Genomic DNA, 26289 nt, shown 5'->3' on the forward strand with positions numbered 1-26289 from the left:
CGCTTTGTGCTTTTTGGCACTAATTCTACTAATAAGTTTACAAATTCATATCCATGGTTCCTCCTATAAGATTTTTGTCATTTTTGGTGTCCGCTTGTTTAATAAGTTTTAGGCTTTTTTTCTAATGTGGTTTTGAATTTCGATTTTGAGTTTTGACTTTAAAACTGTTTTGATACTGAATAAATACTCTAATCAGTGCTCTAGGTTAAGCCTGTTTGCTCTGCGCCCCACCCTCCAGGGGGTTGAACTCAAGTTAAGTTAGTTTAATTTAGTTTAGTTTTAATTTTGTAAAGCATATCATTACCAAAAAGGTGTCCTGGCATTGACCGTAGAAAACATAGCGGGAAAACCGAAGGGTGGAGACAAACTAAGATTGAGAAAGATGACAAGGATTGTGATTATTAATTGAGTCGCACTGGCTAAAGGACATATTATTGGGGTGAGTCCTGGTTGTAGCATTTGAAAGGGACCTTAACATTGTCAATCCTGATTACCTTTTCTTTTTGTTTCAAATTACTGTCTTCTTTCTACTTAATCCTCTATCATGCACTGCACCTATGGACAAAGGGTTTGCATTTTGCCGGATTCCTAATTGCGGGGTGCAACTCTTTTCTTTTGGAAGTAATTTCTTTCCCGGATTCATGCAAAACCCAGTTCACATCTACAGTGACTGTGGTACTGAAGTGTAGTATAATAGTAAGTGAAGACTTGGGTGGATGGCAATTTCTACCCACAGAGCAGCCATCCACATTCACTGTTCAGAATTCAGTTTTCTAAAACAGTACCCAGAGAACTCACTCAAGTGGTAAATCATATATAGCCCCCATCTTGAGAGCTTGGTGGTTGCTGTGAATGCAGAACCACAGCCTCCTTTAACACTGAACCATGTATTCTCAAGTTACATTCCCAGGTTTAATTTGCCAACTGTTTTCATTGTTGTCAATTGTTTCTTCATATCTAGCCCAGTTCATTTCAAGATGATTAGCACAGCACCACTGACTGTCTGTGGCACCCATTGCTTTGATCATGTGGCCGTTGTATTCCAATTCTGTTTACTTTCCTTGAGCCCTGTTGGAAAGTGGGTTATTGGTAGCGGCAAATGTAGGTCTGCCACTGGCAATAAGGCCACCAACACATGGTAGGACTCAGCATAGGTCTTAGAAAATTATTCCTATGCTCAACCCTCGGTAATGTGGCTGCGAACAGACAGGCTTACTTCAAAGACAGGTATGTAAAGCATTTAAAAACACCATTTCAGTAAATAATCAAGTCACAACATATAATAAAAATCCAACACCAATTTACCAAAATAGGGAATATTTTTATCTTTAAAATGACACCAAAAAGACAAAAATCCAATGTAGGGAACCGAAGATATGATTTTTCAAAGATTTAATAAAATATAGCTCTTAGAAGATTATAGCACCATATTGTGATACCTGCTCGCGATAGACCGGACCAAAGTCAAGGTTTCAGGCCAGGCGCGATGGAGCCCTGAGCAGCTACAGCTCCCGGTCTCAGTTTCTACCTTCACACTTTAAACTTTTCTGGAGCTTTTCTTCCTGAGGGTCCTCAAAGCTCCCAGCCAACCAGATCCGGTGAGGGTTCGCCGGCTTGACTTGTGACGAGGTCCCGGTCAACTTCCCTGGAGCGGACTTAGAAAATATTTCAAGATTACTTCAGCGGGACAACCCAGGAATCCCTGCAGACACGCGATGGAAGGCAGGCGGCTTGGCTCTCGCGGTTGCTCCCGTTCACCTTTTCTACGAGCGGACTTAGAAACTTTTCAGGTGCTTTTTCTCGTGGGGTCTCTCGATGCTCCTCATGTAGCCGGATCCAGTGAGGGTTCGCCGACTTCAGTTTTCTTCTAGTCCCGTTCAAACTCTGGAAGTTGGACCCATGGAGCTTTTAGCGGGACGAACCTGGATGGCTTGGCTGGCTCGTGGTTGAAGGCAGGCGGCCTAGCTGACCAGGTTGAGTCGGTCCCTCTATGGAGCTTCTTTTCAAAGTTGCTCCAAATTTCTCCAAACTTCTTGAACTTCTTCCTGAAGTTGCTCAAGGGGTCCCAAAGTGTCTCAAACTTACTCCAAGATTCTGGAAGCTCCAAGATGGTCCTTGAAAGTTGAGGACGTCAGTTCCCACAAACCACAGGTACAAATCCACTGATGGGTCTCCAAGGTGTAGAATTAGTTAGTGATGTTCCAGTTGAGCTCTTTCAACCTGTAGCTTTCAGGGAGTCCACTCTTTAGTTCTTTTTCAGTAATATAATCCACAGGGCTGTAGTTTCAGACGGTGCAGTTTTTAGAGGTCAGGGCTTAGAAATCTTTGCACAGCAAAACTTCTCAGCTTGGAAATGTCTTGCTTCAGTAAGTTTCAAGCAGCAGATCTGGAGGGCTCTTCCCCTCTCAGATACTTATTCCAAGTTCTCTGGGTCATGCAGGAGGTCATTTCTGACCAGTGGGAGCAGGGTAACTCCTCAAGGTTATGACCACATCCTGTAGAGTGTGGCATTATTTTGTCCCAGAGTGCATCAAATCTTCCAAATACATAATGGCTGATTTTCCAGCAAGGAGGTAAGAGCTGGCTAAACACACTCCTGGGATTGCTAATTTACTTAGACTCTCCCCCTGCATCTGCTCATACTAATCCTACCATCTGCCTGAGGTGGTAAGTTCAGAGCAGTAAATGACACTGGCCTCTGCTCTCCTCTTTGAATACCATGGTTTACGACTCCTCCCCCTGGCCTGGCATTCCTATGTAACAGCACACTGCCCTCCCAACAGAGCTGGTCAACCCCAGGGGCTCTTTATCACCTCTACAAGGCAGCCTGGCTAATCCACTCAACTCTGACCAATCAGGGCAGACCACTGGAAGGCTGAATTTCGACTTACAGAGAAGAAAGTCTTATAACTTCTTGTATGTACACTTTAGGAGAAATTCAACAATATGATATTGTTGGATTTAATAATACCATTCTGGGTAGTCTTTGAATGGCATTTCTAGCCCTCTCCTATCCATAGTTATTAATTAATAACTGCCTACCTTGTTAACCTATGTAACGGGGGATTTGCAATGGGAAAAATGGCTTGGGCCATTTGTCCAGCACCAGTACTTACAAAAACATATTTTATAAGTACTTGTCTTAGGTCTACAGGAACCCCACCCCCTGTGCAACTAGGGGAGACTTTAGGGGTTCTGAATCTGTAGAAATATTGCAGATCCTCTCTCCACAGTGATCCTAGCATCAAAGTCGAATTTGAGTAGCACTGTACCACAATGTGGGGAGTGAAATGTGAAATTTCACTTTACCCAGGCATATAAAAACTCATTTTATAAGGGTGTACCTCATAAATAGGGTTCCCTGTTTTCCGTTTTTACTGATTGTTACAGATAAATACAGACAGAAAACCATTTATTTCCTGTGTGTATTTATTTTTAGATGTGGATAAAAATGGTAATTGGATTCTTCTTTGAGTGATTCTAAATGCTGTCAGCAATGACTCCCAGCCCAATAGCTGTCAAATTAACAGGTAAGGGGTTAAAAAACACAAAGGAATTTTAGTAAAGGAGTAGATATGCACAACCTTAATAAACCATGTTCTTGTTTTCATATTAGTGCATTGATTTATCTTTTGTGGGTGTTCATATCATTGAAACATATTAGACATTCAAGCATGCATGCACATATATCGGTTACATAATTTGTGGAAAGATACTAGTTCAACTTCATTTTTTCACGAAACCCAAAATAAATATGGATAAATGCAGATAACATTAGCAAATAATAAATATGGATAAATACAGACAGAAATGTTCCAAAAATAAATACAATAAAACCGGGAGCCCTACTTATAAATACCTGACCCCCCACCCCTGGGATTCCTAGGAGAGACCCTGGGGGGTCCCTAATATGCCAAAACATTGTAGGTTATCCAATTTTAAGTGCCCCAAACACCAAAGTCGAGTTTGGGCACAATTTACTTTTTAAAAGCAGCCTGGCACCCAGTGCTGCTTTTAAACTGACCTTAGACTTCAGCAGTGCACACATGCAAGTGCAAAAAGAGCTGCTGACCTCTAACCTGCCATGCCCCAGGGTACCAGGGACTTTTAGGCAGTTTCAATCCCCCTGCCCTATTATATACTAGGGGCGTATAGGGTAGGTCATGCCAATCACAGGGGTACCCAGCATACCATTGTGTACCCTAGTGTATGTAGGTGTTTTAACTGTATTCTAATGTGTTTCTTTCAGCATAGCACTGGCCCTGGGCCTGGTTAGGCAGAGCCCAGAGTCAGTCAAAGTCAGTTACCACCAGCATCAGTCAGCAAAAAGTTGGGGGGTGCCCAGGGCACAGGATGACTTTGCAGCCCCCTCCCCGACAAATATGGTCTCAACGTTTTCAGGGACCACACCACAGCAAAAGCCTCTCTCTCAATGGCACTCCACCTCTGCTCTCTGGGAAGAAGCCTCCGGCTAATAAAGGCAACTGGCTGATCAAGGCCCCCTTCATTTAGCTGTGACAACAGTGCCCCAATACCTTGCTCTGAAGCATCTGTCTGAACCACAAATTATTTTTTGTAGTTAGGGGCCAGTAGCACTGGTGCTGAACACATGGCAGCTTTCAGAGTGTTAAAAGCCTTCTGACACTCTGGGGTCCAAATCACCTTCTTGGGCCTCTTTTTAGAAGTGAGTTCTGTTAGGGGCCTCACAATGGTCCCATAATTTTGAACAAACCTTCTATAGTACCCTGTCAGTCGAAGGAATGCCCTGACCTGAGTCTAGGTAACAGGAGCTGTCCAATCCAAAATAGTTTGGATTTTAGCTTGGTGAGGTTGTACATGGCCCCCACCTACCAGGTGGCCCAGGTACACCACAGACCTCTGCCCTATTTGGCACTTGCTTGCCTTAATAGTCAGGCCTGCCTGCTGCATGGCCTGAAGCACTTCCCTTAGGTAGCTTAAGTGATCCCCCCAGGTAGAACTGTATACAGCTATATCATCCAGGTAAGCTGCACTGAACTGTTCCAACCCAGACAATACCCTGTTCACCAACATTTGGAAGGTAGCAGATGAATTCTTTAAGCCAAAGGGCATTACCTTGAATTGATAATGTCCCACTGGTGTGGAGATTGCTGACCTCTACTTTGCTCCATCAGTGAGGGCAATCTGCCCGTAACCTGAAGTCAAATCACAAGTACTCCGGCACTTAGCAGCCCCTAACCTATCAATGAGCTCATCAGCTCTAGGTATAGGGTGAGCGTCAGTCTTTGTGACTGCATTCAATCCTCTGTAGTCCACACAGAACTCCCTGGGTCCCCCCTGAGGATTAGGTTTGGGTACCAGCACCACTGAACTGGCCCATGGACTCTCTCAGACGGTTCAATTACCCCCAGTTCCAGAATCTTAGCAACCTCAGCTTTAATGCTGGCTCCGACGTGGTCAGACAACCTGTACAGATTATTTTTGACAGGTAAGATGTCACCAGTGTCAATATGGTGCACACACCACTCAATGATGCCTGGGGTCAAAGAGAACAGGCCGGCAAACTGCTCCAGCACTTGCTTACAGTCTCTGTGCTGCTGGTCAGTCAATTTGGGAGAGCGTACAACTCCCTCCACTGACCCATCTTGCACATTAGTGGAAAGGAGGTCGGGCACAGGCTCAGTTTCCTCCTCCACACCCTCATCAGTGACCAGTAACATGACCATTAACATGGTCATGTCTGCCCTGTCATGGTGGGGTTTCAATCTATTTCACATGCAGGACCCTATGAGAGTTCCTGAGGGTGCCAAGGTCAACCAAATAGGTAACCTCACCCTTCTTTTCTAAGGTTGGATAGGGTCCTCTCCACTTGTCATGGAGGGCCCTGGGAGCCACAGGCTCCAACACCCACACCAATTGTCCTGGAGTATACTCAGGCATAGTAGCCTTTTGATCATACCAGTGCTTCATGAGCTCCTGGCTGGCCTCCAATTCCTGCTTGTCTTGTACATGTACTCTGCCATTCTAGATCTCAGGCCTAGCACATAGTCGAGCACATTGTCCTTTGCTTCTTTAAGAGGCTTCTCTAGAGACTCTCTCAGCAGGCTCAATGGCCCCCTCACAGGGTGTCCAAACAACAACTCAAAGGGACTGAAACCAACCCCTTTCTGTGGCACCTCCCTGTAGGCAAACTGTAAACATGGGAGGAGAACATCCCATCTCCTCCTGAGTTTCTCTGACAACCCATTTATAATGCCCTTTAGGGTTTTGTTGAATCTCTCAACAAGACCATTTGCTAGTGGGTGATAGGGGGTGGTGAACTTGTAGTTGACACCACACTCATCCCACATAGCAGTCCGATAGCTGGACAGGAAGTTCGTGCCCCTATCTGACACCACCCTGTTGGACTTGGCCCTGCTTGCAGGGTCATCCCGAACTTTTTCGCCTTCCCCCTAGCCTTTTTGCTGTTGTGGAATGAGTGGTTGTAGGACGTTGGACACTTTAGCGCTGGGTAGCAGTGCCAAGTGTGTGTGCTTTCTGCCTTACATAGGCTTATATTAGGACCCCCCCTTTAGGAGACATCTCCCCCATCATAGGAAATGTATATGCCATGTGTGGTGTGAGAGGAAGATGATATTTTCACCATTACAGAAATGTCACTTTTAAAATGGATGCCATTGCTGTGTGCTTTGTGCCGCATGCTTGCGGTGGGTTGGCGGTCTAGCGTTCGAAGTGACAGGGTGCCCTACACCTCCCCCACAGTGACATTTGGGACTGGAACTGCCAGGATCCTTCTAGAAGGTTGTAGCCCTTTCTGGTAGGTGGGTTGAGGGGGGTATATATAGGGGGGCTGTGCCTCCATGTGCTCAGACTGGGCGTGGACTTTGATCGAGAGGGGACACTCTGCCAGGAGGTACTGCCGCAAAACGGGGCACATGATCGGTGCCCGCCCCCGGTGGTCCTTCCAAGAGGACCAGTGTGGCCGCGTGGGCTTTTCCAGCTGCCCTGCTTAGCAGGGGCAGCTGCAATGGGTGTCCAGCTGGTGTGGAAGTCCCAGAGTGGGGCTTCAGTTTGCATACTTGGAACTTCAGGGTCCCCAAAAAGGGAGACCCCAACAGGCCAGGGTTTTGGCAACGTGTGTGCATGAATGAGGTTCACCCCTCCGACTTGAGGCCTAATGCATTTCTACGCGCAGTGTAATCCTGTCATAATGTTCATGCTTCTATGCTAATGAGAGATGCCCTAATCATGCCTAAAGACATGTTGTGGTGCTATGCCCCAGATTATTGCCTAAAGAGATGCCCCATGTACTTATGTTGATGCTGATATGATGCATACTATGTTCTATGCTGTTGATTGTATGCCTCATGCTAATGTTCATGCCTTACTAATGCCTTGATGCTAATGAGGTTGTGGCCACTGCTAATGTGGTTTATGTACAGGTGTGGAGACCTAATAAGCCTTATGAGTTATGCCCCATGCTGATGGTTTTGGTGCATATTATGCCTTTATGCCCACCCGTGTATATCTAGTGTCACGCCTAGTGCGTTGCTTATGCTTTTAGCCTAATGTGCTTTTATGCCTAATGCCATGTGAGGATGCTTTATGGTCCGACCTAATGCCAATGATAATGTTCTCCCCCCGCAGGCTTCATCGTTGATGTTCTGCCTGATGTTGCATCTATGCTTATGATTATGCCAATGCTAATGTGCATGTTTAATGTGATGTTCACAGGTCTAGGCCTACTGCAGATGTTCCGGCCTAATGCTCTATGTTACTGACAATGTTTTTCCCCTAAGGCTGACTGCTGATGGTTTTGCATTCCATATTAATGTTTTTTTACCCAATGCCTGACTACTTCTTTATGCCTAAGGTGAGGCCGCATGGCCTACAAACATGTTTTCTTTTCAGGTCTGATGCCAATGTGTCCTAATGCTGATGGACTTTACATTTATTCTTCTGATGTATTTGTGATGGTTCGGGCAGAGGCCCGATTGGCCATGCCGTGTATATAATCCCCTGTAAACGTCTACCTGGTGCCCACCCTTTCAAAAAGAACCCCAACTACTGGCAGTGGTATGAGGGGAGCCTTTGTCTTGCCCCCTGCCTTGCACTGGCCTGACAGGTGGCATAGGAGCTGCAAAACTCCTTTACCTTTTCAGACATATGGGGCCAGTAGAAATGGTTCACCAACCGGTTCCATGTCTTTGTCTGTCCCAAGTGTCCTGCCAAGGGGATATCATGACCCAAAGTCAGGATGAACTCTCTGTACTTTTGGGGCACCACCAACCTCCTGGTGGCCCCCTCCTTGAGGTTTCTGGCCTCAGTATAAAGCAGTCCATCTTCCCAGTAGAGTTTGTGAAACCCACTGTCATCCCCCCCTTCCTGCTAGGAAGCAATCCGCCTCAAGTCCTCAAGGGTGGGACAGTCATGCTGCCCCTTACTGAACTCCTCTCTGGAGGGTCCACCTACTCCTGTCAGTTCTGCCAAATCTGACGGCTCTGGCAGGGATGGTGTCCTTCCCATCAGGGTTAGATTCTTCCTGCCCCTCTGGAGTTTCCCGGGCTGGCTCACCAGGCCCAGTACCCTTGTTCTTGGATGCTTGGCCCTTTGTTGTAGGGTCCAAGTGTCCAGCCCCTCCCTTCTGGCTAGTCTGTGACCTAGTCACAGCACGTACCCACCCAGAGAGCTCCAATATTTTCATATGCAGTCCTCTCTCCTCCTCTGACCACTGAGAGGCTTCAAGATAATTGCCCAGTAAACACTGGACTGGGAGCACCTTTGACACAGCTACCTTCATAGGGCCTGTCACACCTCCCCAGTCCAAATCCAACACAGCCATAGGATGGAGTTTGGTAGTGCTGTCTGCATAAGTCACCTGTCGAAACTCACCAGGTAACAACCTCTCTAGAGGCACCAGTTCATCCAGGACCATAGGTACACCAGCCCCCATGTCCGTGATAGCCACAACCTCAATCCCATTCACTTCAGGCCTCTGCCTCTACTTGTCCATGTTTGAAGGTAAGGCAGCAAGGGTGGCAAAACTCACCCCTCCCAGGGACACCAAGGTTGCTTCCACCACCCGACTACCCCTCTCTGGGGCACCACTCTCCACCCCTACACTGACACTGGCAATCCCTGTGAATGGCCCCTTAGGGGGGAGCTTCTTGGCGCAGACAGCATCTCCTTGCTTATGCCCTGGCTGGTTACAGTCAAAGCACTTACCCACTTTTGAGGGATCAAAGAACCTACCAGGCTTTCCCTGAAACCCCCTCCCTTTGAATTTGGGTTGGCTCAGCCCCCCCCCTCCTTGTGCAGGTTTTTGTGGGTCTTTGGAGGACTCCTTAGGTTTTTGACCTTTGTTTCCCGGGGCTTTCCCTTGGGAAGGGACCTGTCCTCCTTTCTTCTGGTCACCCCCTGGTGCTGAATGGAAACCCGGGTTCTCATCCACCCATGAGCTGATTCCCTCAACTCTCTGGGGTCTGTCAGCTTAGAGTCCACTAGATACTGGCGTAACTTCTCTTCTGCACAATGAGTCAAAATATGTTCCTTCAAAAACAAACCCTACAATCCCTCATATGTGTCAACTTTGTTACCAACAATCCAGCCTTCCAGTGTCCTTACTGAAACGTCCACAAAGTCTACCCAAGACTTTGAACTCAATTTCTGGGTGCCTCTAAACTTCACCCTGTACTGTTCTGGAGTCAGCCCAAATCTCTTGACTAAGCATGCTTTCATCTGCTGGTATGATTCTGCATCCTCTCCCTTCAGGGTCAGGAGCCTATCCCTCCCAGCTACTGGAATCAACTCTCACAGGAGTGCACCCCAATACCTAGAGTGGACCCTACTCATTTTAAGGGCCCTCTCAAAAGCTGCTAGCCACCTGTCGGTGTCACCCCCCTCTCGGTGTCACCCCCCTCTGTGTACTTGGGCACTATGCCCTTGGGAAGTTTAGGTTCAAATCTGCTACCCATAGACATTTCAGCATCGTCTTCACTTTCGCTGCCACCATTCCTCTTCTCCTCCTCCCTCTCCCATTTTCTCTTAGCCAATTCGAATTTCTCCTTCTCCAAGGCAATCGACTCTAATTGAGCCTGAGCTGTCTCTCTGCAAGGGACAGTAGTGGTACCTGAGTAAGGGACCCTTCCCCACTCCCACCACCACCTTGATTCACCTGGCTAACACTAGTCACAATGGAAGAAGTCTCATTCTCACCCCTCTCTTGGGTGAGGTTGCGGGGAACATCTTCCCACTCCCTGAGTTCTCCTCAGCTGCCCTGGCCCAGGCCTTTAGGGACTCAAGCAACCCTGCCTTCTTCATCTTGGCAGCACGCAGCCCCCTAAGCCTACACTGTTCCCTAAGCTCAGAAAGCTTGAACTGGGACAGTTTAGCCAGGTCCAGCTCCATGGTTCCCTAGTTTTGGGTCACAAAAACTAGGCACAACAGACTTAGAACAATTTGGAAAAATCAAAACAATAAAATCAGTTTAGTCCAAATCCCAAAAATCAAACTCAAAAGTTTTGTTCTAAGGCAATTTAGAGGATTTTTATAATCTTAAATTATTCACTGAAAGGTGTACTTTTTAAACACAAGTCTTCATCCACACCACTGAGCACCAAATGTTGGAAAGTGGGTTATTGGTAGGGGCAAATGTAGGTCTGCCACTGGCAATAAGGTCACTAACACATGGTAGGACTTAGCATAGGTCTTAGAAAATTATTCCTATGCTCAACCCTTGGTAACGTGGCTGCGAGCAGACAGGCGTAACTTCAAAGACAGGTATGTAAAGCATTTAAAAACACAATTTCAGTAAATAATCAAGACACAACACATAATAAAACTCCAACACCAATTTATAAAAATAGGAAATATTTTTATCTTTAAAATGACACCAAAATGACAAACATCCAATGTAGGGAACCGGAGATATGAATTTTCAAAGATTTAATAAAATATAGCACTTAGAAGATCATAGCACCATATTGTGATACCTGCTCGCGATAGACCGGACCAAAGTCAAAGTTTCAGGCCGGGCGGGATGGAGCCCTGAGCGGCTACAGCTCCCGGCAGATCCCGGTCTAAGTTTCTACCTTCACATTTAGAAACTTTTGTGGAGCTTTTTTTCCCGAGGGTCCTCAATCCTCCCAGCCAGTCCAGATCCGGTGAGGGTTTGCCGGCTTGACTTGTGACAAGGTCCCAGTCAACTTCCCTGGAGCGGACTTAGAAAATATTTCAAGATTGCTTTATCGGGACAACCCAGGAATCCAGGCCGACACGCGATGGAGGGCAGGCGGCTTGGCTCTTGCGGTTGCTCCCTGTCATCTTTTCTACAAGCGGACTTAGAAACTGTTCTGGAGCTTTTTCTCACGGGCTCTCTCGATGCTCCTCATGTAGCCGGTTCCGGTGAGGGTTCGCCGGCTTCAGTTTTCTTCTAGTCCCGGTCAAACTCTGAAAGTTGGACCCATGGAGCTTTTAGCGGGACGAACCTGGATGGCTTGGCCGGCTTGCGGTTGAAAACAGGCGGCCTGGCTGACCAGGTTGAGTCGGTCCCTCTATGGAGCTTTTTTTCAAAGTTGCTCCAAAGTTCTCCAAACTTCTTGAACTTCTTCCTGAAGTTGCTCAAGGGGTCCCAAAGTGTCTCAAACATATTCCAAGGGTCTGGAAGCTCCAAGATGGTCCTTGAAAGTTGAGGACGTCAGTACCCACAATCCACTGGTACAAAACCCTTTCAAATCCACTGATGGTTCTCCAAGGTGTAGATTTAGTTGGTGATGTTCCAGTTGAGCTCTTTTAACCTGTAGCTTTCAGGGAGTCCACCGTTGGCTCCCTCTCACTGGACTCACGCCATAAGGTGCTTTGTTGTGGAGAACCCTGTGACAAGACCTGCGGGTTTCGTATGCCTTGTGGGCACCTAAAGCTGACTGCCAGGGGCTACAGGAGGTCACACCTCCTCTGGAGGGGAGAACATTTCCCCAGATTTGGAAGCATGACCGCTTCCTTGGTTATAATCTCTTTTCTACGGGGGTGGGGAGATAGTGATCCCGCATGTACTACCTGGCACCTGGAGGTCTAATCTGGATGGACAAAATTAAGTAACTGTTTCCTTGCGTATTAGGTGGTTCTGACTGTCTAGTCAACAGAGCGCCAGCTGGGGCAACGTGTATCTTTGGCTGGTGTAGTTGAAGGACTGATGGACTTGGGCACGAGGCGTAGCCAAAGACCTTTGACTGTTTGACCTTTCTGCTGATGGGAAAGGCCGACAATTTGCATATAAATTTAAAGTATATATACAATGTGTATTTCAATTTGATTTCAGTGTGTGTGTAATACAAAGGCAAGTGTTTTATACATACTGTGTGGAGTCTTTTTGTGGCATATGCAGTGTGTTGCAGGGGTGGTGTTGTGCCATTACTTTGCACTCGAGCCCTGAGGATAAGCCTGACTGCTCAGTGCCAAGCTACCAGAGAGTGAGCACAGGTTATCAGGCAAGTGTGTAGTACTCCTATTTGGAACTGTGGATTTTGATTGGCTTCGATGTGTCCCAGCCGGCTCGAAACTGCTCGGTCTAACACCTGGGCACACATATTATAACGCTGTTCAATGCTGTATCATTCTATGGAACAGCTCACAGACCAACACATTGGTAGACTGACTGTGTAGCGACCCACTGCCCCATCCACCTTAAGCAGATCGTGGTGCAGTCCACTGTTTAACACCCAAATTGTAAAGCAATCCGCAACCCACAAGCAGACTGTGGAAAAAACGCTTCCCATTGCCCAGACTGCAGGCCAGCTGATTACACAGGCTGTGGAACTGCCTAGCAACAATAAGTGCAGTACTCTTCATGCAATAACACATTCTACTTCGTTTCACAAAGCTCCTAAAAGTGTCACTTACCATTGCACAATATATCTAAATAGCATTAATAAATCGCCTTCTACCCTGTACTTGTAGTCCATAAATCAGTGATGCTGTTTGTTTGTCTTGTATTAACCTGAACCTGTAAGCAAGATACACAGATGTCTATAAAATCTACTGATCCATTGCATCAGTTTAGCCTTACAATAGCTTTGATCTCTGTTCCTGTGGCTTAGGTTGAGGACCTGCGGTCCCAACTCCTGCGAGCTGAGGATGATCGGCTTCATCTCCAACACCAAGTTTCCCAAACCTCTCTGCTCAATAAGAGCCGCCATGAGAGTCATGAGGAGGAGAGGCGACTGGATGCAGGTGAGAACATTGTCTGGGCTCTGTATGTGACTCCCCATGCTTCATTTCCATGGCAAAAGTATGACTTTGGTAGAAATGTTTATTTAATTGCCTCTTGTCTGGGGTCTCCGACAAAAGGTTATCAACAAAAATCACTTAAATTGTTTTGCTGTTTTTAGTTAGGCAGTTTCTTCCCTTTAGAACTTTGGGTGGAATTTTATACTTTTCTAGGTACAGTTTTCGCATGTTGTCCAAAATCGGTACATGATGGATTTTTTAAAAATACCGGTGCTCTAGACCTATCTGAAGTTGCTTTTTTTTACAAAGTATTTTGGTTAATTGCTGTGCAGGTGCTGTTCAACCTCTCCACCCTAGTTCCAAAGCTCCACCTTTGCAAGATCTCAATGTATTAGCTTCAGTTCTGGGTTAAAAGCCTTTAAAGCATTTATCAAACACCAATTTGAGAGATGTTACCTCTAGGTCTGATAGTTCTAATACCTTACATCTCTGGGGCACTGAAGGTGTGTCCTCTGGTAATTCACAGACTTCTTTGAGTTAGCCGCTCTCTTTTTAGTTATTTCTGAGTGTTTGAAATAAGTTTGTTTTCAGAGGGCATGACAAAGTGCCCAAGTGTAGGTTGAGCTTAAGTGTTGATAGTTCTGTGTGTTCTTGAAATGGTGCTAGTTAACATCTTTGTAAAGCATTTCTGATGCTAGTTGGACCTTTGCAGCCCAGTGAGAAGTGCTACACTGAAGTCTATTTAATGTAATTATAATGCTTGTTCCGCCTCAGGAATTAAATTAGTCTGTTCTGGCTGTGTCACTACCAGTGAGACTGGAGTAAATTTGATATTGTTGGTTAAAGTGGTCGATCTTGCCTTTGGCACAAAAGCCCTGTCTCTTTCCTAGTGCTGGAGAGATCTGAACGTGAGAAGCGGGATCTAGAGAAGCAAATCTTAGAGTTGCGTGCCCAGCTGAATCACAGTGCAGTCATGTCTGAGGTGGAGGAGCTGAAGAGAAGCATGGATCGCAAGGACCGCGAGCGAGTACAATTGACGGCCCACGTTGAGGTAACCCATAGCCACCAGTAGAGCACCCTAAGCCCAGCTCTATTGTGGGAAGAGCCCATTGCTTTCAGTTATCCACTGCCCAATGTGTATCTGTTCAGTAGCATTGAAGGGGAGCTCTAGAATCGGTGTCAACATTTTATTTTTAAAGTACAAAACCCATTATTTCCGTGACCAAGGATTTGTAAATTTTTGTTATGAGACAATTGTTAGTAAGTACTCTCTCCTCACTATTGGCACATTAACCAGCTAAACATTGTTTTGAAAACTTGTGCTAAAACTAATGAAATGGGTCTGAATTGTACTTTTCGTGTTTTTTTTTTTAAAGCTGTGTTTCCCAGTCTGTTCACCATTTATGTCGCTGCTACCATAAAATTTGGTTCAGTGCAATATTTTCAGAAAATTTTAATTTTGCAACTTGTCCATGAATTGTATGCAATTTAACTTTATCTTTGGGTGTTCAATTTCTGCCCCGTGCATCTTGCTACGATCCTTACATAAAATCATATCTTTATTGCAGATAAGAACCACTACATACATCCCTTCTTTACACATAAATACCACATAGTCTCAATTCACTTAAAACAAACGCAGAAACCTGGATTGTTAATTTACACAACCAACTAAAATTTTAATTTAGATGCTACATGTGATATTTTATTAATTTGTTTAAGGATAATTGTTCCAGTCATAAATGTTGACATACATTCAAGACTTTATATTTTTGCTGTACAGATTTGAAATTCTTTTGAGGGTGGGCAGGCACTCTTAATCCAGTCACTCTCATTTAAAAGTTCTGGGTCCTGCAAAAATCGTAACCTTGTTTTTTTCTGATTTAAACTGTTTGTTTGGATCGGTTGAGAGTGTAATGTGCTAGGTCAATCGGCAGCAACGGTTTTGGACTCCCCAGAGGACTGAAAAAATGTAGCACTATTTTTAAGTAACAGCTAATTTGTTAAAAAGCAGTCCTTGAGTGTTCATTTTAGATTTTGAGTCTGCCTTTGAAAACCTGAGATCTCAAAATGCATCAACAGGATGCTTAATTTAAGATTTAGTTGTTCTGTTGTCAGTCTTTCATGTTCCCAGACCTTGAGAACTTTGATTCGGTATTCTTTAGGTCGAGCCTAGGCACGCGCTGCTCTTTGAGGCATGCTGTATCCAGAATATGTGCTTAAAGCACCTCCCATCTTTGCTATTGGCTCCTGTTAGTGCCCTTCCTAAATGCCTGAATTTGTTTGATGGATATGCTTACTTAGTACCGTCTTTTGATTTTTCTGACCCTCCCAGCCGACTTCCCATTACGTGTAGTTTTACTCTTTTTTTTTTTTTTTTTTTTTTTTTAATGTATGTTCCTTCCTGCTTTCCCTTGGCTCGTGTATCATCACGGCGTCTGCTTCACGGATGCTGCGCTTCATGTTTTAGATGGTAACTCGATTCCATGCTCAGCGGACTGCATTAGATTTGCTCCCCGGCTCGTCTTTGGTCCACTCGCAATAAATCCAACCGATTGCATGGATTTATCTTCCTCACCACGGTGTAGGGGCACCTTTCTGAATATGATGAACCCCTCCCGCTCACCACACTCATCTCACAACGCCCACCTACCTACAGTGTTCACTTTTCCTGCTCTGCTATTGGCAGCCGCCCTCCCTCTCTCTTTCTTCCTCTTTTTCCCTGTCTTTCTGTCTCGGTCTTGCTCCTCTTCACTTGCTGAAAACTATGACTTCAACAAACAGCTCTTACCCTCTCTTTCCTCTCCTCTCCTTTATTTGTTTCCCTGGAAATGGATCCAAAAAAGAAAGGAACACTTTGGCTGCAAATGTCGGCTTTTTCCTCATTTTTCTATTCCAACATGCAGCCTCGGGACGGAGAGAAAAAAAAAAGGTTAAAAATACAAAAAATAAAGCAAGAAGGAGTGGTCGCAAAGGTGCCAGATTTGTTTTAATCACAACCACACACATAAGCGCTAGTTTTTTTCTCGTCTTTCTATACACAACATTAATTTCCCCAGGTGGGGAAGTACACCATTCCTGGATGTACTACAATACCTTGTTTATGCGTAGAGTTGAAATGGTTTTATGTGATCCTTATTAGCTGTTTTCCGTATTTTAGTTTATAAAATGTGTTCAGGGATGCGGTCTTTTTAAACCATGCTGCTTACGTTTTGTAAGGATATAAGCAATGGACATTGAAACAGGTCCCTTCTCGGCCCTGTAGTCCTGTCCTTAACTTTTCAGGCAAAAGCACCTATTGATTTCTGAATAATAAGTGTAAAAGCATTAAGGTAACCATGTTCCTTCTTACATTTCACATGCTTTACTTAATCTTGTATTCCCTATAAGTGTTTGCTTTTTCCAGGATGTCATTACTTTTTTTTCCAGCCAGCATATTACTCTGGTCTCCCCTCCCTCATAACCTATTTCCCATTGTCTGGTTCTCCAGTGCTGTGAGGTCATATGAATGTGCAATTATCATCACTCCAATGCATACAAAAAAATCAAATGTCAAAAACATTGTCATTTTCAATGCCAAGAGCTCTAACGCTCACAAATGCGGGACCGAGTGCATTGCAAATGCTTGTTTTGTTGTAGCACCCATGTGTGCATGCCCTACCATTTCTACGGAGTATATAAAAGAATTGCACGCATGCCCACTGATGGGCCTATATTTTCACATTCCCAATGTGCTGCTGCAAGGCAAATAAAATGACACGTACAACTAATATTTTCTTGACTGGAGTTGCAATAGTAAATTATCCTCCAATATTTTGAGTATATGTATGTTCCTCTTCCCCGATTTACAGGAGAATCTTAGAAAAATGCTGACTTTCTATAGATACTGACATATCGTTTCAGTAGATAAAACACTGGCAGCAAACGCAATTTCTACATCTGTTCCTGGGAACCATGTATGCATGGACTTTCCCCTCAACCAATTTGAAAGTATGCATATTATCTTTAGTTACTTATTTTTTTCATCTTTGCGGAACATACACCTTCATACCGAATAATTCCTTCTAGTGACTAATTGTGCAAGTTCGCATTCCACCTAGAGCCCTTTTGTCGCCTTCATATTTGGCTGAGATCAGACCATGCTAATAGAACAAATATCATTTTACAGCTCAAATTGTACATTAAGTCTTCTTTCCTGGTGCTATCAACATTCATATGGCTTCCAATGAAGATCATAATTTCCTTGTTGAAGGCCTGAATCTGTGAAACACTGTGTGAGTGCTTGTCACTGCTTTTAGATCTAGGTCATACTCTCAGGGACATCTCCCTGAGTGATGGTTGGTTGTGTTTCTGTGCCCCCTTCCAGCAGTGTCCATATTTCTGCATGATGATGGTGGTTGTGCTTAGTCTGTGTCCCCTCCCTGTCCACTCTAGGAGGAGTTTCAGTGTTCCATCTGGGTGCATTGGCGAATGTGGTGATCCTCCTACTTGTAGGCTGCTAGTTCATGTTTGTACCCTGTTCTCCCTGTGTGTTGGCGAGTTTAACACAGCAGTGTGTGCAGTTGGTGTTGTCTTTGCGCCCTCCCTTCCTATTTCTGTGGACAATGCACACTGCTCGTGCCCTACGTTTGGTGTAAGCAATGTAATGCTAATGCAGGGTTTAAGCAGTGAGTGGGCCAGAGTCTTCTCTTGATTGGTGCTTCTGCTCGATGCAGCTCCACTCTACTCCTGGGTTTTTAACCAGCTCATATGCCGTGGCCCTCATCAGCTGAATGTGTGCTGCTGTGCAACCTTGAACCACTAAGTCCACCTACCATCATGGTACTGAAGCAGCCTGGTCCAAAATAGCTCTGGTGGCGCCAGAGGAAGAAGAAGCAGTGTGTGCCAAATGGTTTAAATAGAGTAGGAAGACCAATGCATATGCCTTCAAGAAGTGTAGACCATGTGTGAAAGTGCCCGGCAGCCGCGTCATGCCAGACTACAGGGAAGGGTTAAAGTACCATCGTGGGGAGGTCACAGGGACTCTCAGTTACTCACCCTCGGGCGTTGTACTGCTGCAGAGACTGTTTACAAAACATAGAAGATAGTAAATGATAGTGTACTCAAATTAAAGGCAAAAATCGACTTCTTTTTAGTTCATCAATGCTTCACTCTACAACTCCTAAAACAATGTAAACATCTGCAAAATGCCATCGGAGGATACCATAAACGAGTATTAACGGGCATCTAAAGGAAACAAACCATGGCAGAAAAGGCATGTCCCGTTAATCTTTCTCGGTCTTTGTAATGGTTTACTGTATGTTGTGTGTGGTGTTCTATGTGTAGTGGAGTCGAGATCTTCCAATACAGCTGGAGCGGTCTGTAGCCAGGCCTGAACATGATGCTCAGGCTGAAGTCGGCATGTACTAGTGCTTTTATTGCTTTTTAAGGCAAAACTTAATATAGCAATAATATATTGTATACATCATATAAAAGTAATCTGACAAGCAAACTTGGAACTCCATAAACTTCATAAATCATCAAACTCCTGAAAATACCAAACATTATCTGTTGAAAATAATTGGACACTTGGCTATTACTTAAAAAAAAACAATATATTATCAGATATGCAACCTGATTAATATCCTGTTATTAGTTGAAATACTGAGATTAAAGAAGTAGTGTGTTTTTGCCTATTTTTTTTAAATCTGTAGAGCGAGACGTTCTTTAGGTGTAATGAAACAATTCGATTATGTCTTAGGTTAGGAAAACTTTCATAGTGTTTGAGGGAATAATGAAAAGCGTGGTTATTCATGTGTGGGATTGTCATTGTAAATTGTATATATTTTTTTATGTTTGTGCTGCATGTAGTGGTAAACCTCAAACTTGAATAATCGAAATACAGTCTGAATATATTCTAATGTCAGGCATATAGAGGGAGTAGGTAAATTGTAAATTTTTAAAACTACATAAGTAGGACTAGCGTCTATCATGCTGCTAGACCCTAGTCACATAAACTAAAATCGAAACGCTTGTTAGCCACCAGCAGCCTGCTGAAGGTCTAATCATTTATTGAAACAGCTTAAAAGCATCTATATCCATAACATCAACTAATAAAAGCAGTATTTTCTACACGCACTATTTATATTGCACTCCTGATCGGTTCCTCAAAGTTCAAACATTTTATTATTCATGGAGTGCTTGCTTTTGCTAAAGTTCTTACTGCCAGTGCCAGAAAGCGGCCTGTGGAAGAACACAGCTTACTTGTAACCCCAGAATGCAGTGGAGCTATTGTCTCCGTACAAGCCCGACTTCTATGCAATAACGGCTCTTGTTTTAAGGGACCTGTGCACAAGTCTGCTAGAGCTGGACAATCGAAAGATGCATGGATCAGAGGATCCCTGTCCAGACCACATTGGTGGCAACAAGTAGTAACTCGGTTAACACTTTTCTATGATGCAACACATTTATAATTAATAATATGTTTATACGAAATCTCATAAAACCCAAACATTTGGTAGCGGTAGGACCATTTGATAATCTATCTGGCCCAAAGTGTGTATATTTTGTATACAACTCTGAATATTTTTAACTTCTCCAGCCTTCGAACATCACCTTAAAAAAATAATTGATTTAACATGCATTTTAACTCTTGGTTTTAGCTCTTCTGTGTTACCTACCTTATGACCTCAACTATCAGCTAAGCCATATGTTTTAACCGTATGTTCTATTCAGTTACAGAAATTGTGGGAATAATTACAACCCATTGTAATATCTACTCATAGTTTTTGGATAAGTGCTCCAGGCGTCTCTTGCTTCAGACAATAAGGACATAAAATAATATCCTTGTCAACCAAATCCTCAACTGTCACTGCTCCTAACTCTAAGTGAATTGGTGACGTGGAGGTGATCGCCCCAAGTTGAACAGTCCATTGCGTTAAGCCTGTCCTTAGCTGATTCATTGTGAACTATGACAGTATGCAGCAAAACGGTGGCAGTTTTTCAGTTCCAAATATTTTATTAGTATTTAAAAGCAATATACAGTTATTCAAATGTTATATCCCCCTTGCAATGCATAAAAAATGAAATACCACAATGTACAAGTAGTAGAATAAGAACATGCAATAGTCATTGTGAGAGTTATCAAACAGTCTTAGGTTATACACTATAGATCCACCTAAATCGCGATTAGTGAAAATTCACCCTTTGGGAAGTAAGTTTCCATAAGATAACAGAACAAGAGACAGTATATCTTGTGTATTAGATGCATCTTCTGTACGAAAAATGCGCAAGAATATCATCAGGGAAGGAATTGGGCAAAGGAAAGGAGAGAAGCATGTAGGCATCCAGCAGTGGGTCAGCAGACAATCCATTGAACCTCTTACTAAAAATGTTTGAGCCTCTTTTCATCATTAAGTATTTAACTTAATACATGCATTTGTTCTGACATATTTTTTTTTAAAAAGAGGTAAATCAAACACTAGAGTAGTGAATTTGTTTTAACCGTTTCAACCTGGTTATCGATCTTATATCAACTGAATATACAAGTTTACTACCAAATATCATTATTTTTGATTTTTCTTTTCTCAGCATAATGTTCACATGTTCTGTTTTGTAGCGGCTCTAATGATCTTTGCAAATCAGTCTGTTTGATCTAAAACTACAAGGTCATCTGCATGAATCAATGGACGAAGCTGGAAATACTCTACCTTTGGTGTAACACTCGCTGCCCTATGATACGTCAGGAGGTAAATTTACATATAAATTAAATAATGCAGGCCCAAGCGGGCAGCCCTGCATTAGGCCATCGTCCGTTGAGATTTTATTGGTACATGAGCTCGCTGGCGCTTATTCATATACCAGTGTGGAACGCTTGAATCAATTTAAGCAACCCTACATCAGTACCAGAGTTGTGTGGCTTTTTCCTTGAGGCGTCTTCTCCTCACAGGTTCGACAGCTGTTGTATAGACCACAATACAGGATACTCTTAGTCTAATTGCTCTTTCTGCCACTAGTTTCAATGCCATAATATCTACTGTTCCAGAGGTATTACAAAATCCCACTTGTTCTTCCAGCAGCAAATTATCTCTTTCAATCCAGGCATTCAAATGGTGTGATACCAGCCGAGTTTCTAGCTTCCTCTGGTTGTACGACGGAACAACGCAGAGAAATACATCGCATAGCTTAACCACTCATTTTTCACCCCACATTCTTTTTACAACGCTTATGCTTTTACAACGTATGTCAATACCACGTATTTTTATATATATAAAAACAATGTATTTGTGGGGGGAGACCCCCACAACCCCCAACATTCCTTAAATGCGTGGTAAATGCATACGTGGTAAAAGCATGCGTTGTAAAAACATACAAGTCATAAAAATATGCATGCTAAAAAATGGGTGGTGAAAGCACAATGTGGTAAAAACTTCATCGTAATGGCTGTTTCCCCTTCCTCTCAGTTCTTCTAAACTGTTAGTCTACAATTAGCTGTGCTGTGGGGGTTTTTTTTTTATAGGGTCACTAAACGGCTAACCTGCCATGACACCGCAACGTGTTTGTACAGTGCATAGGATTTTTTGTTCTTAGCTCTTATTGGAGCTTTCTATAAACCTCCCCTCACAGAAGATGGGCAAGGGGCGTTCCACCTTCCGTACACTACACTTTAGGGATTCACCACCCAAGACCAGGGCCGTCTTAACCGCATTACAGGCCCCCGGGCAAAGAGGTGCACTGGGCCCTGCTACACAACCACTTGCAGGAATAAAAAGGTTTAACGGAAAATAAGTGTTACATTCTGGTCTGCATGGGGTCTCTATGCTCTTGGGTACCCCCGGGTAACTGCCCAGCGTGAATCTCACACACTCAGAAGGGGGGAGAGGCAAAATTCCACTACTCCTACCTCCCATCTCAGATGACTATAGCACACACGGAGGAGTAGGGAAATTGTAATCCAAGGGTGGCACGTACTTTGTGAAAAATACTGCCCTCACTCACAAAATGGTGACATGCTTCATCATTGGGCTTGCTTCAATACACCCCTGAGCAGACCAATGCCTGGGGCGGAGCAAAAGGGTGGGGAAGACAATACAAACAAAACAGTTGTGCTCACCGAAAGAAAAGTGCAGTGAAGGTTAAAACTAGCTTGGAGGTGTCCCCTTTCGACAATTTATTTCTGGGCCCACCGGCTAGGTCTAAAAACGTGAAGGAGGGTGGTGATAGGAGAAGATAAACCGTTCCTTCACCCCTCCTTACTGCCAAAGTGTCAACATGTTTCTGCCGTCTGATACGTGCCCACAGTGTTGGGTCACAAGGGCATTCCTCAGGACACTACGGATCCTAAAATGTGTTACTCTCTGTACCTGGATTAGGTATCCTTGGAATGCGTTACTTCCAAGCAAAGGGTTTCCCTATATAACTCACACTCCGTAATCGAGTTTCATCAATTACAATGCTAAAACTAACAAAATCTGGGCGTGCCCCCCTGTAGTCAAACTTTCATCAAGGTAGGTGCTCTGCCCGTAAAGTATCCAGCTCTCGCCGTGTAGGTGCCCATTCGTTAAGACAACACTGCCCAAGACACCGAAAAGCCTGTCTCCACAACAGTTTCCCCCACTTGTGGTTGTCCTAGTGAGGAGGGGGCTTTACACAGTCACCTTCATTCTTGGTTGTGGGCCACGGTTGGAGAGGGCAGGAAGGGCTATACTCCGCTTCCATATGTACATGCCAGAATACCGGTGTGTTAATCGCCTAACACTGGTGCATCACAGATTGTGTTGCGCTGACCTTAAGAAAAGTCTGCGTAGCAGTGTTCATCTGAAGGCCAAACAAAGATGGCGTCCGTAAGAGCGACAGCCCTGGAGGATGTACCGGGAATCGCTGTCCTTCTGCTGTTTTACAAGCCGTTGCGGCTTAGGACTGCGTAAAGACCCTTTAACACACTCCAGGGAGTACATGATTACTCACGACAAACTCAGTACTTTTGGTGCAGCGATATCATAGGTAATAACAACCGGGGGAGAAACAAAGGCAAACGTTTTCATTATGCATTATGTACACCGGCACAAAAATAGAATTATTTAAAACTAAGTATGGCAGATTAATTAAACCTTTTCTCTTTGACTGCCGGGCATTGTCAGGTGGAATGTAGTCGCATCAGGTTCTTTGTTTGTGTGGCCATTTATTGTTTTTGTTTTTGATGATAAATGCTCTATATTTAAAAGAGAAAAAAGCGTTTCTTTCAAAATTGGCGAGTCCCGTTCTCCAGCAGAACCCGCCCCGGAGACATTTGTCGTTTTCTAATGTTGTTCGGGTTTAACACTCTTCTCGGCGCTGGTCGAGGAGCCTGTTTTATAGTCCTGAGCTCTATGCTGCCACGCAGAATCCTGCCTCGTTAAACTGCTTGTCTAGGTCCCTTCGTGCCCCAGGCGTGGCCTCTTTGTCTGTTTTTGGGGGAGGCTGTAGTTCATTTTAATAGCTCGGAAAAAAGACCACAGCAACTACTTTGGATCCAGGGCTTTAACACACGTGTATCATTGAAGCACAATCTGTCCAGCTTTTGGGGTTTACATCCTGTGCAGGTTCACACTGGACAAAAAATAGGACCGGAACCAAAATAAAAGTGGCCCTGACTAACGAACCAGCTAGCTAAGGAAAAAGTTGTGTACATTTGCGTATGAGGCTAGCCTTCAACTGGTAAAGACAAGCAGTATGAGTATTTTGCAAGGTACTGGAGAATGCATGCATTTGTGTTTGCTGCAGGCAATGCATGTGGTAATCATGGTAATTAACAGTAAAAAGCAGCCCACCTGCCCATAAACAGGTTCATAAACTCCTTAAAAAAACAGCCCACACACTGATCTGTCAGACCAGCCCATCGGGCACTGCCTGGTTGCCCTATAGGCCTGTCCAACCCTGGTCCTATGTCATCCGAGGTCGTAGTGTGTTAGAAATGACATGCGAATGTGGCTGCAATGGGTGCGGGAAAAATAAACCTAACTAACTGTAACTGTTGTGTTTGTCTTTCAACTTCAGGTAACTGCATATAACATAACACACTCCTAAAGTGAATAAACGCAAATTAAACAAATGCGTGGTAAATGAATTGTTTTGCAACGAAACCTCTGTTGGTAAATTGATCACTGCTGAAGTCTGTGTGGGTAACCAGAGAGCCACTAAATCGAATCCTGGTTGGTGCAGTGCAGAAGAGTGACTTGTGTATTTTTAGTGCTACGGCGCCCCAGCCTTTGACAAAAAGCACTATGAATATGTAAGTTCATATTCTAAATTTGCATCATGCACATTATAAGGTAGGCATTCACGAAACTCAAAAAAATTTACCTTTATGATTTTAAAAAAGTGCTTTAAAAATCTAGATTTTAGTAATACGCAGTCAGACTGTACCTAGAGAAAACATTGTTTTTGTAGGTGTCCATTAAAAGCAGGGATTCTACAGCTCCGCTACTAACACACTCACAATACCGCCAAAACACTTTAAAAAAAACCTGGTCATCACCAAGCTTTAAGTGACTCAACCAGTTAATGCCACTGCCGACTTCCAAGCAACCCTTCCATTTGCAGATCAACCAGCTGCACACATTTACATTTCATTGAGTCAGCAGGCACCATGGCAAGAACGCATGTTTCTTGTTCACCTGTCTGCCCTTCTCTCGGCTTCACAGCACAGGAGACGTCCTCCCTTCCACTTCAGGTAAGGCGCCTCACCTGTCGGAATTAACTGCCCATGTATGGTTATTTTTTTAACAAGAAAAAGTGGTAATGGTTTGGTAAAGTACTAGCACGTCTTGTCCCACTAAAACTGCCCACGTCAACCGCTGTGTGCAGTGACGAGCAGGCCAAGCTTAAAGATGCAAGTGGAGATGAATAGGACTAGGCTCTTATAAATAAGGAAGGTGTTCAATCCTTGTGCTTCCTGCAGACTCTTCCTCTTGGTTGGTTGAGCGGGAGATTGTGCATCCCTACATCTGTAGTGGAGGGAATGCTGCACGTCGTCCTCTTTCTGATGCTTCAGGGGTGTTTGAAGGTATAAATTACTCTCCACTTGTACCTGCAGACATGATCTCCATTGGTTCATGTGTGTGGTGCAGGCTAAATACACAATGCTCATGCAGTGTGTTGAATGTGCAGTGTTATGTTGTTATTTTAATTTGTAACCGGATCGAATCACCCTGAGGGGTATCTCGGCGCAATCAAGAGACAAGGTAGAATCATCAGCTAGATCAGACCAACATTTTCTTAAGTGCTTTCCTGAAACGAAAGTGATCTGAACAGATTTGAATATGGTGTGGCAATTTGTTCCAGTAGTAAGGAGCCAGGTAGGAAAAAGACCTGCCACCTGAGCGGGCCTTTTTGACTCGAGGAACGATTAACAATGCCTTCTCCCTCGATCTCAGGGGTTCCAGCAGGCAATAGTGTCTAAGCTTCGTTGCTAAGTAACAAGGGCCATTTCCAAATATGGCTTTGTGTGTAACGCAACACACTTTAAAAATGATTCTCTTCCGAACCGGAAGCCAATGCAAGGTCCGAAGAAGGAGAAGGGAAGCAGCCCCTGATGGCAAATTGCAAATGAGGCGAGCAGCGGTGTTCAGTACCACTTATAATTTTGATAATAACGTCTCATTTGCAGAAGCCAGCAAAAGGTGGCAATAATTCAAACGGCTAATCACAAGAGCCTGAACCACCGTTTTCCTTGCTGTGAGTGGAAGGAAAAGGAAGGCTCTTCGCAGTAAGCGCACAATTTTGAAACGGGAGCCTGATGTACACATCACCTGCTCTTTCATGGTAGGAGGTTGGTCAAGTCGGACTCCCAAGTTCTTAACCCCCGCTTTGGTGTGGGTGCAGTACCGAGTTCCACGGGCCACCAATCAGCAGTCTAGAGTTGTTGAGCTTTGCCAGACAGCATAATCTCATTTTTTGTCCGCATCCAACTGGAGGCAGTTTTCCGTCATCCAGGTAGCAATTGCTGTCAGTGTGGATGCTACTGCCATGAGCAGGAGGGTAAGGCACACACTGGCAGTTTTCGCATGTGCAGTAAACCAGCCTGCCAGATGGTGGGGCGATGCATCACACCTTCTTTTATGGGTAAAA

General features: G+C 44.3%; 1 protein-coding gene across 2 annotated transcripts in view; it reads left to right on the forward strand.

The window, feature by feature from the left end:
* CEP128 (centrosomal protein 128) overlaps window positions 1-26289 on the forward strand; it is an 860263-nt gene that overhangs the window by 251598 nt on the left and 582376 nt on the right. For both annotated transcript variants that reach the window (XM_085626613.1, XM_085626612.1), the window contains exons 11-12: window positions 13074-13206; window positions 14094-14254. In XM_085626613.1, coding sequence (XP_085482739.1) covers window positions 13074-13206; window positions 14094-14254 — 294 coding nt within the window. The remainder of the gene's footprint in view (window positions 1-13073; window positions 13207-14093; window positions 14255-26289) is intronic.

Source organism: Triturus cristatus, chromosome 9 (assembly GCF_964204655.1).
Source record: "Triturus cristatus chromosome 9, aTriCri1.1, whole genome shotgun sequence".
Classification (NCBI taxonomy): domain Eukaryota; kingdom Metazoa; phylum Chordata; class Amphibia; order Caudata; family Salamandridae; genus Triturus; species Triturus cristatus.